A 14,673-nucleotide genomic window follows, 5' to 3' on the forward strand; every position below is an offset into this window, starting at 1 on the left:
CCCCAGGGGTCCTCCCTACCTTTACCACAGCCAGCCAGTGAGGACAGAGCCTGGCCTGCAGGGGGCCTAGCACCACAGCTGCGGCTGCACTGCCCTCGCCCTCACAGTTCTGTTGTCTCGAGGTCACCTGACACTCGCATTCTACCACTTGGACCCCTCATCTGGGTGCCAGGGAGGCTGCCCTGTGGGGCGTCCACACTCACCCTGGCTGGCAGGCGCTCCGGACCCCCATGCAGCTGGACGCAGCCCCCTCTGGTAGGTGCACGACTTCCGGGTACTTGTCCTGGGGGAGATGAGGCAGGAATGGGGCATTCAAGCGGCATCCATCCATGCGTGTTGCAGTGCCCTGGCTGAGGCCTGCTGCCGGGACCGTCCTGGTCCCCACACCATGCAGGCTCCACGCCACACAAGCCCCACGGTGCACACGGCACATCCTCATGAGGGACAAGGAGTCAGGATTTCCCTGGAGTAGTGCGTCTAGGGCCGGCTAGGGCTGGGCCAGGGCGTGCAACTGGATCTCTCCCAGGCATGTTCCCGTGCACCCACCCCTGGCTCCAAGGAGTGACACCTGGTCCCTTGTCTCTGTTCCATCAGTTCCCGGATGTCTGCAGGGGACCCTGAACAACACGGGACTCCCGCCTCCTTTCCATGCATCCAGACATGCTGTCCACCTGCTGGCACGCGGACCCTCCATAAATTCTGCTCTCACTTCCACTGCCTTGAGTTTGACGTCTATCGCACTGTCAGGGCCCCTCTGCTGGTCCCCACAGGTGACCCCATCCTCCAACCCAGCCGACCCATTCCAGATCCTTCCGCATCTGCATGGCCCCCACATGCCCACACGCTCTTCCCTGCAGGTCAGCAGATTAGGGAACAGTATCCTCCCCAGGCCCCTCTGTGGTCCTGCTCCTTGGAGACTTGGGTGACCTGCACCCCTCGTTCTCTGCAGCTTCAGCACTTGGCCTGACTAGGCCCTCACGCAGAAGCGCCCGGGCAGGCCCCTGCCACCATGACCTCCCACCCTGCCCATCTGAGCGGGGGGCGGGTGCCACAGTGACCTTGTGTTGCTCTCCCCCAGAAGTGTGCCCACCACTCTGCTAACGGGATCTCAACAGCTGTGCCAAGTCCGCTTCATGAGACCACATGCCATCCTAGAGTCAAAGGTTTTCTCTCTGAGAAGGAAAGAAAGTGGAATTTCATAGATTTCTAGGCTTGTGACTATAAGGCAGGCTCAGCTTTCCCCTCCGCCTAATATTCTAGAAAAGCCACAGGGGCGTGGGGAGCTCTACTCTCCCAGAACCAGCACCTGAGCATGGCCTGTGGCAGAGGGCCCGTGGGCTCCCAGGCTGCATGGGGGACGTCTTCTCTCCCTCCGCCCACTGGGCAACCCTGAGGTCAGATGTGAGCCTGCCCTTGCTCCCTGGATCCTCATGGGACAGAGTGGCCAGGCTGGTGGGGTGGATGGCGGAACCGAGGCTTCAGACTGCTAAGGACACATGTGCTGCATGTGCAGAACGAGGTCTTGTGGGGACAAAGATGTGGCATAGCCTCTCCAGGAGCAGCCTGTGGAGCCAGAGCTCCCAGACCCACATGTGAAAGATGCCGACGGAGCAAGAACACGTCCAAACACCAGGCCATTCTGACCAAATCCTGGGCTCGGCCTGGTTTAAGCTTACAGTTTCTAATTTCAGTAAAACTGCGTATGAGAAAATATATACCTACGTGTTTTAAGTGAAAGTGCTGGTTGATTTGTAGACCTCAAGCTCTTCTAAATTAGTAACAGCTGCAGGAGGGACACCCGGAGGATACTCAAGCACCGCAGGGCCGGGGCCCAGGGGCAAGGCCACCTCACCAGCAGGAGGCGGCAGTGTTCACTAAGACTCCCTCCCTCCCTCTCGCTTATAAAATAAAAAGAAAACAATCAGTAGAAATGCTGACACAAGGAGGAGGTCAGGCACTTGGTGTTTGTGCAGAGTGCATGGGGCTGCGTGCGGCTGGGGGCAAGCTCCCTCTCACCCACGGGATGGCCGTGGCCTACACACTGGCCCCTTACGCTTGCCTGGCGACCTCAGGTGCTTGGGGCAGAGGCACACATGTGAAGGAGGTGGCGTGGGACAGACCCCAGGCGGCCAGTGGTGCCCAGAGATGGGTCTCGTGAACCCTGGTACGCGCTGCTGCAGCTCTGAGGCCAACGAGCACACTTCAACAGCAACTTCGGGCCACGTGTGTTACTGCGTGATGGGAGTTGTGCTTTCCTGGTGGTGAGAAGGCTGGGAAGAGGCTTTGCACACGGGGCATCAGCCTTCATCCTAAGTGGGGATTTGACATGGGTATCTGTTCGGATGTTTGCCCCATGCCTGGGGGTCTGTGCCAGCTGGTGGTGGCTGCAGGGACGCTGGTTTGGGGTCAGACCCTTCCAAGCCCGAGACTTGCTGTGCAGTTGAAGTAGTGGCTGGTCCTAAGGGAACAGAGTCTTCAGGAGCAGACTGGAGAGGCCCGGCCTCGTGTGCTGAGCCCAGAGGGGAAGGCGCAGGGCGCCTGTCTGCCTCCCCCTCACACATGAAGCTGAGATGCACCTGAGTGTCCACACACACGTGGAAGCCCCGAGCCCACACCTGCCGTGTGCCCCAGGCACTGACCCGTGTGACCAGCCTCTCCTGTGCATGTTTTCAGGGATGTGCCCACCGTGTGGGTGCCAGTGCCCTTCTTGCTGCCCGGTAACACCCCCTGTGGATGGCTGAGCTCTGGCTCCTGGAGATGATGCTGCTGCGGGTGCTGTGGGCACCTGTGTTCTACCTCGTAGTTACGCACTGGGGGGTGGCTGCTGAGCCGTGTGGGGCTCCACCCCCTCGTTTGTAGGATTCTATGGACAGCATCTGACCATCCTTGTTGCTCATGGGTTTAAACAGCGCCGCCCTCCTGGTGGGAGATCACCGTGGGTCTGCTGGTTGTTGGTTGTCAGGGATGGACATGGATGCTGAGCCTCCTCACATGGGCTCCCTGGTCATCCTCACCTTCTCTGGGGAGATGTGTGTTCAGATCCTTTGCCTAATTTTCAAACTGGGCTATTTTTATTATTGATTATAATAGCTTTTTTTTTTTTTAGATTTTATTTATTCATGAGAGACACAGAGAGAAGGCAGAGACATAGGGAGAAGCAGGTGTCCCACGGGGAGCCCGACATGGAACTCGATCCCAGAACTCTGGGATCACGCCCTGAGCCAAAGACAGATGCTCAACCACTGAGCTACCCAGGAGTCCCTATAGTAGCTTTTTATAGAGTCTGGATACAAAGCACCTGTCAGACTGTGGATTTCTCCCATTGTGTGGACTGTCTTTTCATGTCCTTACTGGTGTCACCTGCATAAAGTTTTTAATGTTGACAAAGTCCAATTTATCTATTGTCTTCTTGTGCTTCTGGTGCCACAGCTAAGAAACCACTGCTGAGCCCAAGTCACAGAGATTGACACTTGTTTTTTTTCTAAGAGTTTTTATATTTTCAGCTTTTAAAATTATTTCTTTGCTCCACGTTTACCTCTCTGTAGCTGGTGAGAGGCAGGCCACAGGCCATGTTCATTCTCCAAACTGTGACTGTCCAGCTGTCTCCATATTAGTTGTGGAAAAGACTGTTCCTTCCCCCATTTAATTGGTTCTGGTTACGTGCTAGTAACATCTTGTATTTGAAAATGGCTGGTCCAGAAATGTGTGAGGTTTCACCAAAGGACAAAACAGCCCAGACTTTCCAACAGATGGTGCTAGGATGACTAAATGTATTTATGTAGAAAAATGAGCCTCCATGCTTCTCTCATACACAGAAATGGATCACAGATCTGAGTGTAAGAGTGAAAACCATAAAACTTATGAAAAATTTAAAAATCCTTGTAGTTCTGGGGGATCCCTGGGTAGCTCAGCGGTTTAACGCCTGCCTTTGGCCCAGGGCGCGATCCCGGACTCCCGGGATCGAGTCCTGCGTCGGGCTCCCAGCATGGAGCCCGCTTCTCCCTCTGCCTGTGTCTCTGCCTCTCTCTCCTCTCTCTATGACTATCATGAATAAATAATAAAAAAAATTTTAAAAAATCCTTGTAGTTCTGGGTTAAAGATTTCTCAGATACAAAAACCAGGATCTGTAAAAGAAAAATAAATTGGTAACTGATATATTAGCTTCATTAGAATTAGAAATTATCAGCCTCGGGCTACATGGAAAGGCCACTAAAAACTCATTAACAAGACAACCCAAAGCATGTAATGGTGGAAAGATTTAAAGATACCTCACCAAAGAAGAGAGGTGGCAGGATAATGGAGGTATTGGTGCTCGCTGGGGAAACGCAAATGACATCCAGCGAGATAGCCACCCTGGTAGGTACGTGGTGCTAACAAGAGAAAGACTAAAATACCAAGTTTAGGGAAAGATGTGTGAAGCGCAGCATCATCCGTTGCTGGTGGGAACCGTGGGTCTGGTGGCTTAAGGGTTGATACCTAGCACGTACCACATGATCAGCCTGAGTATTCTCCTGAGAGAACCCAACACGTGCCCAGAGAATTGTATGCAACTGTTCACTCATCAGGGCCCAAACCCAGAAACGAGGCCGGTCCCCACCGCAGGTGTGCAGACCACCCGGGCCGTCTGCACAGGGACATCCAGCAGCGTCACCCACACAGGAGCATGGACATGAGCCTGCAGGGGGAACAGAGGTCCCGGGGAGGGGGGTATGGGCTGCAAGGGCATCTGTCAGGACTCAGCAAGCCAGCAAAGCGAGTGCGTTATCCTATGAGAACGAGACTGTTTCCACAGGAAGTTCCTCCAGTGTTGGGGCTGGGGCAGCTATGCCCTCTCAGCTCAGGGCGCTCTCCCTGAGGGCCTGCTTGGCACCGTGCTAGGTGCAGGGACCCTGTGGTGAGGGCCAAGCAAGTGGCCCTGGGGTTCAGGCCTGAATGAGAGGAGGTGGGGGCACCCAGAGCTCAGCTGCTGCTCAGCTTTCCTGGCTGTGCTCCTAGAAACATCCCTGCCGTCTGTGCCTGGGGATCTGGGGTGAGAGGCGGGGAGCAGCCCCAGCCTCCATGGGTCCCTGCCCGCCCTCAGATGCAGGCTCCCAGCCCCACACCCAGGCTCCCAGTCCCAGAAACCAACTGGGAAATGCTGAGCAGCTCTGGCCAACTGCTGGCCGGGCACAGGGAATATGCGTTAGTAACACTACCAGCTGACCTGCTCCCGGCCCCCAGCGTCTGCAGGTGGTGTCTGGCCCCAGCCCATCCAGAGCTGCCCCCCCACCCTCTGTCTTGTTCTGGGGCTCTTGGCAGGGACCGGGGATCCCAGGGACCCAGCCCGTCAGAAGTGAGGACATGGGGGTTTTCCGACAGAAGGTCCCAGTGAAGGGTCCCTGGCTGTCAGGAAGGGCTGCACGTCCACGTCAAGTCTGCAGCAGCCAGTTCCCACACTGTTTACATTTGTAAATGGGGAAAAAAAATCAAAAGCAGATTTGGTGCTTTTGGTGAAAATGATACAAAATTCAAACCCAAGCGGCCATGATGAGGTCCCGGAGGCGCAGGTGCACCCTCTGTCTGGTGGGTGCACCCCCCCCCACTCCCGACACTGAGCACAGGAGTTGGGAGGGAACTGTGCCACAATCACCTGTGTGACGCCGTCTCCTCTTGGGAAGCGACCCTGGATGACTGTTGAACCCAGTGACCGGGGAGCATCTGTGCCACAGGGGCCTCAGCACCTTTGTTCCTGAGGGCCCAGGATGCCACCTGCTCCGCTCTCTTCCTTTTGACTCACTGTCCCCAAGCCCCCCCTCATCCCCAGGCCTCCAGCAGAGGTGTGAGCCCTGTCTGTGCTGCTGTGTCAGTCGCAGGACAGTCTTGAGACCTCCACAGGGCAGCCTTCTAGCCTAAATTCCCAGGTCCCATAACCATGTTTCTTTCTATTTCCCTATAGTTTCTGCTACATTTTTTGTATTTCATTTTACTTGTATTAAGCTAAAAAAAAATTCTCAAAAAACCCCTCAGTTGCACATTTACAGTTGCCTGTTTCAGTTTTATTTATCCTGGGTCTGACCTTGCATCTGCAGGGCTTCTGCCTGGACAACAGCGTGCTGTGCACGGCCCAGCCCAGGGGCGTTGTAGAGCCCGTTCAGTCCGTGAGGTGGAGAGTGCTGTTCTCCTGTCAACAGCCCACCGGCCCCCCAGAAAGTCTAGATGCACGGTGTCCCCTGCACAATCCTGCCCCCGACCGCCCACCCGGTTCTGAGAGCAGCTCCCAGGGGCGGGGGCCCAGCGCACGGGGGACACGCCATCCGTATCACCCACCCCCTGTCCATCCAGCTCAGGGTGAGGAGGGCCCGTCTGTCCCACAGACCTCCAAACCTGTCCGTGCTCCCTCTCCACAGCAAGCAGCACTTTTAGGAAACCAAGCCGTTGCCAGCATGAGAGGTCACAGCATGAGGTGTGGCCACAGGCACCTCATCTGGGAAACATCAATGGGAGGAGGAGCAGAAGGCTACGGGATGCATAGGGAGAACCATCTACAAACACCATTCTCTCCCATTTGAGAAACCAGCTGGGGAGCGTGTGGCGGTCCGTGCGCAGCAATGGGTTGGGGTGTGAGGCCAGAGCCCTCACCGGCGAGCCCTCACCGGCCGGCGTGGACGGAGCCCCTGCGAGCGCGCGGCCCCTCCTCAAGCAGTCATCACAAAGGTGAGCTACACTAGTTTCTTTTAAAATCATCAGAAATGGTCATTAAGAAGCTGAATACACACGTGTAAATGGAAACATGCTAGAAACTAATCTTTAGAGGTAATTTCACAAGTTTCCCTTCGTGTAAGTGTGAATATGCAATCGTGCTCGCAAAAGAACAACATGCATGTGGATAACGGAAGTAACAATCTAAATATTCACAGGTGATTTCATCATCACTAAGGTGTGAACTCTCGTTATCTCATAAATGTCACAGGAACATTGCCCAAAATATTGATACTGGCTTGATAGTTACCAGGGTCTCATTTAATTTTTTTCCTCACTTTGACTTTTTAAGGTCTTAAGTTTATCTGACAAAAATACAAATCTCACACACAAACGGCCACACACAATTCACCTTTACCCGAGGGCCTCATGCCCCCAATGTGCACGCACTCACGCCGGCCTCACGCCTGCTGCGTGCTGCTACCAGCAGAACGCACATTCAAATGAGCCTGACAGGCATTCAGGAGGAAATCCTGACAGTCACTCAACATGACACAACAATAAACTGATTCACACTTCAGGCTGTCAGGTCCCGACCTGAGCTTGTGAACGTTCCACCACAGAGCAGATCCTGAGTTTAAACAGTCATAACACAGGGGACCCTGTTATTACAATCAGCTAGTACCGGGGTTCATGCTGGCAACACGACCCTGACAGCAGCCACACAAACGTCTGCTGGGAAACACGAGCATCCTTCAAGGCTGCTCACATGCTCCACAGCACAGGCCAGGTGAGGACGTGGCCCGGCTCCCGACCCTATGGGGAATGTGTGTCTTCCCGTCTCTTACTGAATGTGCTGTTTTCCTGGCATTCCTTTCTTCCTCAGACGACCCTCTGTCACTGTGGGGCCACCTTCCCCTTGCACAGGCTCCAAAGGACAGACTCAGCCTTTCTGTGGTGGGGCCTCTGTGTCCTGTCTTCACGGGGTGCCCCCACTCTGCCTGCTGCCTCCTCTATGCATGCCTGCCCCTGTGCGTCCTCTGTGGCCATTCCAGGAGTGCTGGGCAGGCCCAGGGAAGGCCATGTGTTTCCATCCTTGACGTCTGAGGCCTCTCATAGTTAACGATTTTTTTTTTAAACATTTATTTATTCATGAGAGACACAGAGAGGCAGAGACACAGGTAGAGCGAGAAGCAGGCTCCCTGCAGGGAGCCTGATGTGGGACCCAATCTTAGGACCTGGGAATCATGACCTGGGCTGAAGGCAGACACTCCACCGCTGAGCCTTCCAGGGCTCCCACGGTATTTTTAATTAAACTTGATGATTAGTTTGGATATAGAATTTAAGAGTAACTTTATTTATTTTTTTTTTTAAGAGTAACTTTATTAATATCTTATTTACTTATTGGGGGGGTGCAGAGAGAGAAAGAGACTCCATCCCAGGACCTGGGTCACAACCTGAGCCGAAATCAAGAGCTGGGTGCCCACCTGCCTGAGCCCCACAGGCAGCTCCAGGGCGACATATGTAGATTTATTTTACACACAGAGCTGATGACAATGGACACTGGGTGGGCCTGTCCCTCCTGTGTGCAGGATGGCCCAAGTAGCCCAAGTTCTGTGTCATCTCTACATGTTGAATTGCAGGATCCCTTCATGAGGTGGGGTTTACAATGACGCCCATTTGAAGAATAAGAAAAACATGCCTCAGAGACACACATGCAGAGCCCCTAGGGCAGCCAAGCTGAGCCGGGCTCCTGACCACAGGTGACCCAAAGTCCAGCTCAAGGCTGCACGCCGACTTGGGACAGTCCTGCCGCAGGCCTCTGTGCAGAGGATCTTCCAAGATCCTCTACCAAATTAAAACAACAAATAAACCTTACTTTGAGGACAATGTCAGATAGACAGGAATGGGGTCAACGGGGTGCAGTTCCCACAGGATTTCCATCCAATGTGAGGTGGCACGTTTGCCAGGACTACGAACCCGTATTGACACATCCCTTTCATAACTGGCGCCTATACTTGGTCCAGTTTCCTCAGTTTTTACTTGCCATCCTTTTCCAGCCTCAGGACTCCCAGCCTGGATCCCACAGGGCAGCTGAGATGAGAGGGAGAGGGAGGAAAACCCAACAGGGCAGCCGCCATCCTGCAAGGTTCACATGGGGCTCCCATCTGTCACTCCAAGGGGGAAGCACAGTTGCTCTTTGGTCCTAGAACAAGGGCCACAGGCCCCGTGGCTGACCCAGCAGCACTGTCACCGCTGGCCTGGGCAGGGTGGGGGGAGGCCATGTGGCCTTGGGCTTGACCAGAGACTCAGAACACGTGAGAACACGGAAAACACTTGGACCTATTGGTGTCTCTTCAGACCAAGAATGCGTGCTGATCCCTATTTTCATCACGGAGTTTCTCTTGGGGAAATGAGGGCAGAGGATTTTCCTTCTTGTCCTGAATTGCTTTCTCCTGCTCAAGCAGCTCCTGTAAACATGCTTCATGTTCCTGCGCACTTACATGATGACCTGGCCTGACCCACGTGGGGGCGGCTGTGGGCCGCCGACCTGCCCACTCAGGAGATCATCCTCACAGACTATGGGCTCTTCACAAACGGCCGATGACCAACCTGCACCAACTAACAGGTGGACCGAGCCTTTGCCTGCAGGGCCCCTCGGCTAAAGAGAGATGAGGGGGTCACAAGCGGCTCCTCCAGGCTGTGCAAGGTTGCATGCTGCCCTGGCAGGTGCCTATGGGGGCTCATCCTCCACCTCGGTGCGACCCCACGCTTGGGTGACCCTTTCTTGGACCGTTTGAGCCATTCCAGCCCATATTGCTCCCGGAGCCACTCACTCCCTTTCTGCTCAGCCTGTGTGAGTTAGGTTTCTGTTCCAATCCTCGGTCACCTGTGTTAAGAGAGTTCTAATAAAAACCCTGGAGACTCTGCTAAACCGTGGCTATGTCCTGATAAAGGACAGTTCATTTCCTGAACACCAGGGAGATGCAGCAAAAACTGTGCTGGGACGTCACAATACACCTGGATGGCTGCAAACAAGTGACAAGGCAGGTCTGGACATGGTGTGATGATAGCCCTCCCATGTTGCAGGCAATGCCCCTGAAGCTGAATGTGTCTCCTCAGAGCTTTGCAGTCCCACCCAATCTAAATCCGTACCCGTGTCACCGGGAGACATGTGGGAAGCAGCACTATTTACAAACGCCAGAACCCGGGAGGCACCAGAACAGAGTCCTGGGTGAATACACTGTGGCTCACTCGCAGAACAGAAGGCCACGCTCCACGTGGGGAGATGCCCAGACACAGCACAGTCACGCTCCGTGGTGGCGGGGTGGCAGGCTTTGGCCCTGCGGGGAGGGGGTGTGGGGGCTCGTGCTCTGCTTCCCCATCCGGCTGGTGGCCCTGCAGGTTCATTCTGTGAACAATTATCCAACAGCATGTTTACAATGTGTGCCCTTGTATTTCTATCAAAGTAAAACCAAGGAAGAGAGCATCCCTGAGTGCGTGACGCTTCGCTCTAGCAGAGAAGGCAGACAGAGGGGCCCCCCTGTGCTACCACAACCTCGGTAAAGGACACCTCGTCCCTCCTTCATCCGGAAGTCTGCTCAGTGGTCTGGGTCTTTTCGGCACTCATGTGTGCCCGGAGGAGCAGTGACCCTACACGCAGTCAGTCCTTGCACGGATACTCCAGGGCTTGGCGCCGGGAACTGATCCTCCTGCAGGACGAGCACCTGGAAGCCCCCCTCTTGGGACAGAGGTCCCTGAGTTACTGTTTTGGGGGCTTTCGAGCCTTTTCCTGGCTCATGACTGATCACAAGGGCACACCTTTCAGTAGGTATTTTTTTTATTTTTCCCTGGAAAAATGCACAGTAGTTTTTACTGCTTTTCTGTGCATTCTGAGTCATGTTTTCAGGACATTACCACTCTCCTGGTATTTCAATGTGTGGAAAAGCTTAAAGTTGTCTGAAAACATGGAGATTTTCCTGTTGACTCCCTGTTGGCTCATTTACACAAAAGCTCAATTGCCTAACACTCTCTATTCTGAAAACACAATCCACATGATTTTGTTGAACTAGAATTAGTTGGATCACATTTGATATAAAAGGGCCAAAACCTGAAACTTAGAAATCTTTGCTGCATGAAAATCCGAATGTAAAAATGTTTGCGCGTCTATAAGCTTTTATTTATCTTTCTTAAACTTCTTCTGTGAATAATTCAGCTGATCAGAGGCCGAGGCTGAAGTGGGAAAGGCCTGAAGAATATTGAGCTGTACTGGGAACAGAGCGCTGCTGAGCAGAAGGGCTGAGGGGAGCTCAGGCTTGGGGCCCCAGAGGCTGCGGCATCCACGGTGCAGCTGGCAGCAGCGGGAAGTGGAACCAGAGGCCGGGTCACAGCTAGGTTGACCATTTCTTTTCTTTTTTTTTTTTTTAAGACGAAACAGCCAAAGGACAGATTCCAGTTTCCTAAAAGTGGTATTTCAGCCTTGGACAAATACAAATTCTAAGCTGTTTTTAAAATCAAGTAGCTGTAAGCACAGCATTTACACTTTTGTAACAAAAGGAGGGTTCTTTTTGTACAAGTGCCACACACAGGATGCCAACCAGATAGGGTTAACTGTCCTCATAAAGCAAGAAAATGCATAGATAACAAAGCTTGATTCTGGAAAAAAAACTTAGAACAAGTAGTTAACAGTTTGTTATATTTGCTCTCATCCTGCAGAACAGGAGGGAGAGGGCCCTTAGCCCAAGGGTGCCCCACGGACCCCGGGACTGGACTGGCTGGCCTTCCAGGGTCACCTGCACACACTGGTTCCTTTCCGTCCACACCTTTGTATGCAATCGTGGTGATGACACTCTTGCTGAGGCCACTAAGGGCTGGTGGACAGCCTCAAGACCTGCTGTATGCAAACATGGTTATGGACGAGGGAAAGCATGACTAATCAATCACAGGAGGTAGACAATTACCTCAAACACGCTTCTCCTGAATAACTAAACTTTTAAGTTCTTGGGGAAAATATAATCAGCACTTTTTTTGGGGGGGGCGGTAGACAGTGATGGTCACACTGTGCAGTTTGTGTTTATCAGGCAAATACACTATTTTAAACACATTAAAAGCATCATAGTCAAAGCCAGAATCAAAGCTGGTAGACTCAGGATATATGAACATATGGTTATTCTCAACTTACATTACAACTGTACTTTGTAAGATAAGGTAGTTTAGAAAGGCATTCAGTAATAATTTTAAATTATTCATATACAGCTTGAGACAGGATAGTTCCATAAAAAAAATTTCTAGGATGCTTAGGATAAAATCTACCATAAAAGCTTACAGAATCCCTTCACACCCACTAGACCAGCTACAATAAGAAAGAGACGGACACCTGGTGGTTCATTTGGAAGAGCATGCAACTCCCGATTTCAGGGTCCTGAGTTTAAGTCACATCAGGGGTAGAGGTCACACGAATAAATAAACTTTATTTTTTTTAAATTAATTTTTATTGGTGTTCAATTTACCAACATACAGAAAAACACCCAGTGCTCATCCCGTCAAGTGTCCACCTCAGTGCCCGTCACCCATTCCCCTCCAACACCCGCCCTCCTCCCCTTCCACCACCCCTAGTTCGTTTCCCCGAGTTAGGAGTCTTTATGTTCTGTCTCCCTTCCTGATATTTCCCAACATTTCTTTTCCCTTCCTTTATATTCCCTTTCACTATTATTCATATTCCCCAAATGAATGAGAACATACACTGTTTGTCCTTCTCCGATTGACTTATTTCATTCAGCATAATACCCTCCAGTTCCATCCACGTTGAAGCAAATGGTGGGTATTTGTCGTTTCTTTTTTTTTTTTTTTTTTTTTTTTTTTTTTTTTTAGGTGTATAAACGATTTATTAACAGACAAGGTTTTTTTTTTTTTTTTTTTTTTTAGGTGTATAAACGATTTATTAACAGACAAGGTTTTTTTTTTTTTTTTTTTTTTTTTAGGTGTATAAACGATTTATTAACAGACAAGGTTTTTTTTTTTTTTTTTTTTTTTTTTAGGTGTATAAACGATTTATTAACAGACAAGGTTTTTTTTTTTTTTTTTTTTTTTTAGGTGTATAAACGATTTATTAACAGACAAGGTTTTTTTTTTTTTTTTTTTTTTTTAGTATTTGTCGTTTCTAATTGCTGAGTAATATTCCATTGTATACATAAACCACATCTTCTTTATCCATTCATCTTTCGATGGACACCGAGGCTCCTTCCATGGTTTGGCTATTGTGGCCATTGCTGATAGAAACATCGGGGTGCAGGTGTCCCGACGTTTCATTGCATCTGAATCTTTGGGGTAAATCCCCAACAGTGCAATTGCTGGGTCGTAGGGCAGGTCTATTTTTAACTCTTTGAGGAACCTCCACACAGTTCAACTGTGTGGCTGCACCAGTTCAAACGTTTAATGAAGAAATCATACCTATTCTACTAAAGCTGTTTGGAAAGATAGAAAGAGATGGAGTACTTCCAAATTCGTTCTATGAGGCCAGCATCACCTTAATTCCGAAACCAGACAAAGACCCCACCAAAAAGGAGAATTACAGACCAATATCCCTGATGAACATGGATGCAAAAATTCTCAACAAGTTACTAGCCAATAGGATCCAACAACACATTAAGAAAATTATTCACCATGACCAAGTAGGATTTATCCCCGGGACACAAGGCTGGTTCAACACTCATAAAACCATCAATGTGATTCATCATATCAGCAAGAGAAAAACCAAGAACCATATGATACTCTCATTAGATGCAGAGAAAGCATTTGACAAAATACAGCATCCATTCCTGATCAAAACCCTTCAGAGTGCTGGGATAGAGGGAACTTTCCTCGACATCTTAAAAGCCATTTACGAAAAGCCCACAGCAAATATCATTCTCAATGGGGAAGCACTGGGAGCCTTTCCCCTAAGATCAGGAACAAGACAGGGATGTCCACTCTCACCACTGCTGTTCAACATCGTTCTGGAAGTCCTCGCCTCAGCAATCAGACAACAAAAAGACATTAAAGGCATTCAAATTGGCAAAGAAGAAGTCAAACTCTCCCTCTTCGCCGATGACATGATACTCTACATAGAAAACCCAAAAGCCTCCACCCCAAGATTGCTAGAACTCATACAGCAATTTGGCAGTGTGGCAGGATACAAAATCAATGCCCAGAAATCAATGGCATTTCTATACACTAACAATGAGACTGAAGAAAGAGAAATTAAGGAGTCAATCCCATTTACAATTGCACCCAAAAGCATAAGATACCTAGGAATAAACCTAACCAAAGAGGTAAAAGATCTATACCCTAAAAACTATAGAACACTTCTGAAAGAAATTGAGGAAGACACAAAGAGATGGAAAAATACTCCATGCTCATGGATTGGCAGAATTAATATTGTAAAAATGTCAATGTTACCCAGGGCAATTTACACGAATAAATAAACTTTAAAAGAAAGGGGCAAGTGTTAGTGCGAGTGTGGCACAGGGGAATGTAACACGGAGCAGCCACGTGGTGAAGCAGTGTGGGAATTCCCCTAGAATTCTGGAATGATCCATTTGTGCAGGAAGCAGGGTAGTAATGGTGCTTAGTTACCAGGTGCCATGTCTGCCCACAAGCCAGAAGGACACAGACCATCTGTCCATCCTGCCACCCCAACGCCCCTGCATGGAGGGAGCCCAACAAGGCCTCTGCTGTCTGTGATGCATCACCTCCCCTCCGGGACCCAGAGCAGGGCCTGCTGATCCAGGCTTCTTAACCCAACTCACATTTTCTATCTAATGATACTTCGTTGTTTTGAATGATTTTTTCAAATAAATCTCCTAATTTTCTCTGTAGCAATGTTTAACCTATTGTTTGATTTATCCACTGGCTTTAAGATTTTAAAAATTCAATGACACTTTTAAAAAGCACATATCAATTTGTTTCTTTTTTTAAATAGGTTTTTGTAAAGACCTGTCCTATATCTGAATTAGA

At 50.4% G+C, this 14,673-nt stretch overlaps 1 protein-coding gene across 2 annotated transcripts in view; it reads right to left on the minus strand.

Moving 5' to 3' along the window:
* The window catches only part of LOC121485690 (centromere protein P), a 222,021-nt gene that overhangs the window by 1,302 nt on the left and 206,046 nt on the right, over positions 1 to 14,673 (minus strand). For both annotated transcript variants that reach the window (XM_041746387.1, XM_041746388.1), the window contains one exon: positions 204 to 283. In XM_041746387.1, coding sequence (XP_041602321.1) covers positions 204 to 283 — 80 coding nt within the window. The remainder of the gene's footprint in view (positions 1 to 203; positions 284 to 14,673) is intronic.

Source organism: Vulpes lagopus, chromosome 2 (assembly GCF_018345385.1).
Source record: "Vulpes lagopus strain Blue_001 chromosome 2, ASM1834538v1, whole genome shotgun sequence".
In the NCBI taxonomy this organism is placed as follows: domain Eukaryota; kingdom Metazoa; phylum Chordata; class Mammalia; order Carnivora; family Canidae; genus Vulpes; species Vulpes lagopus.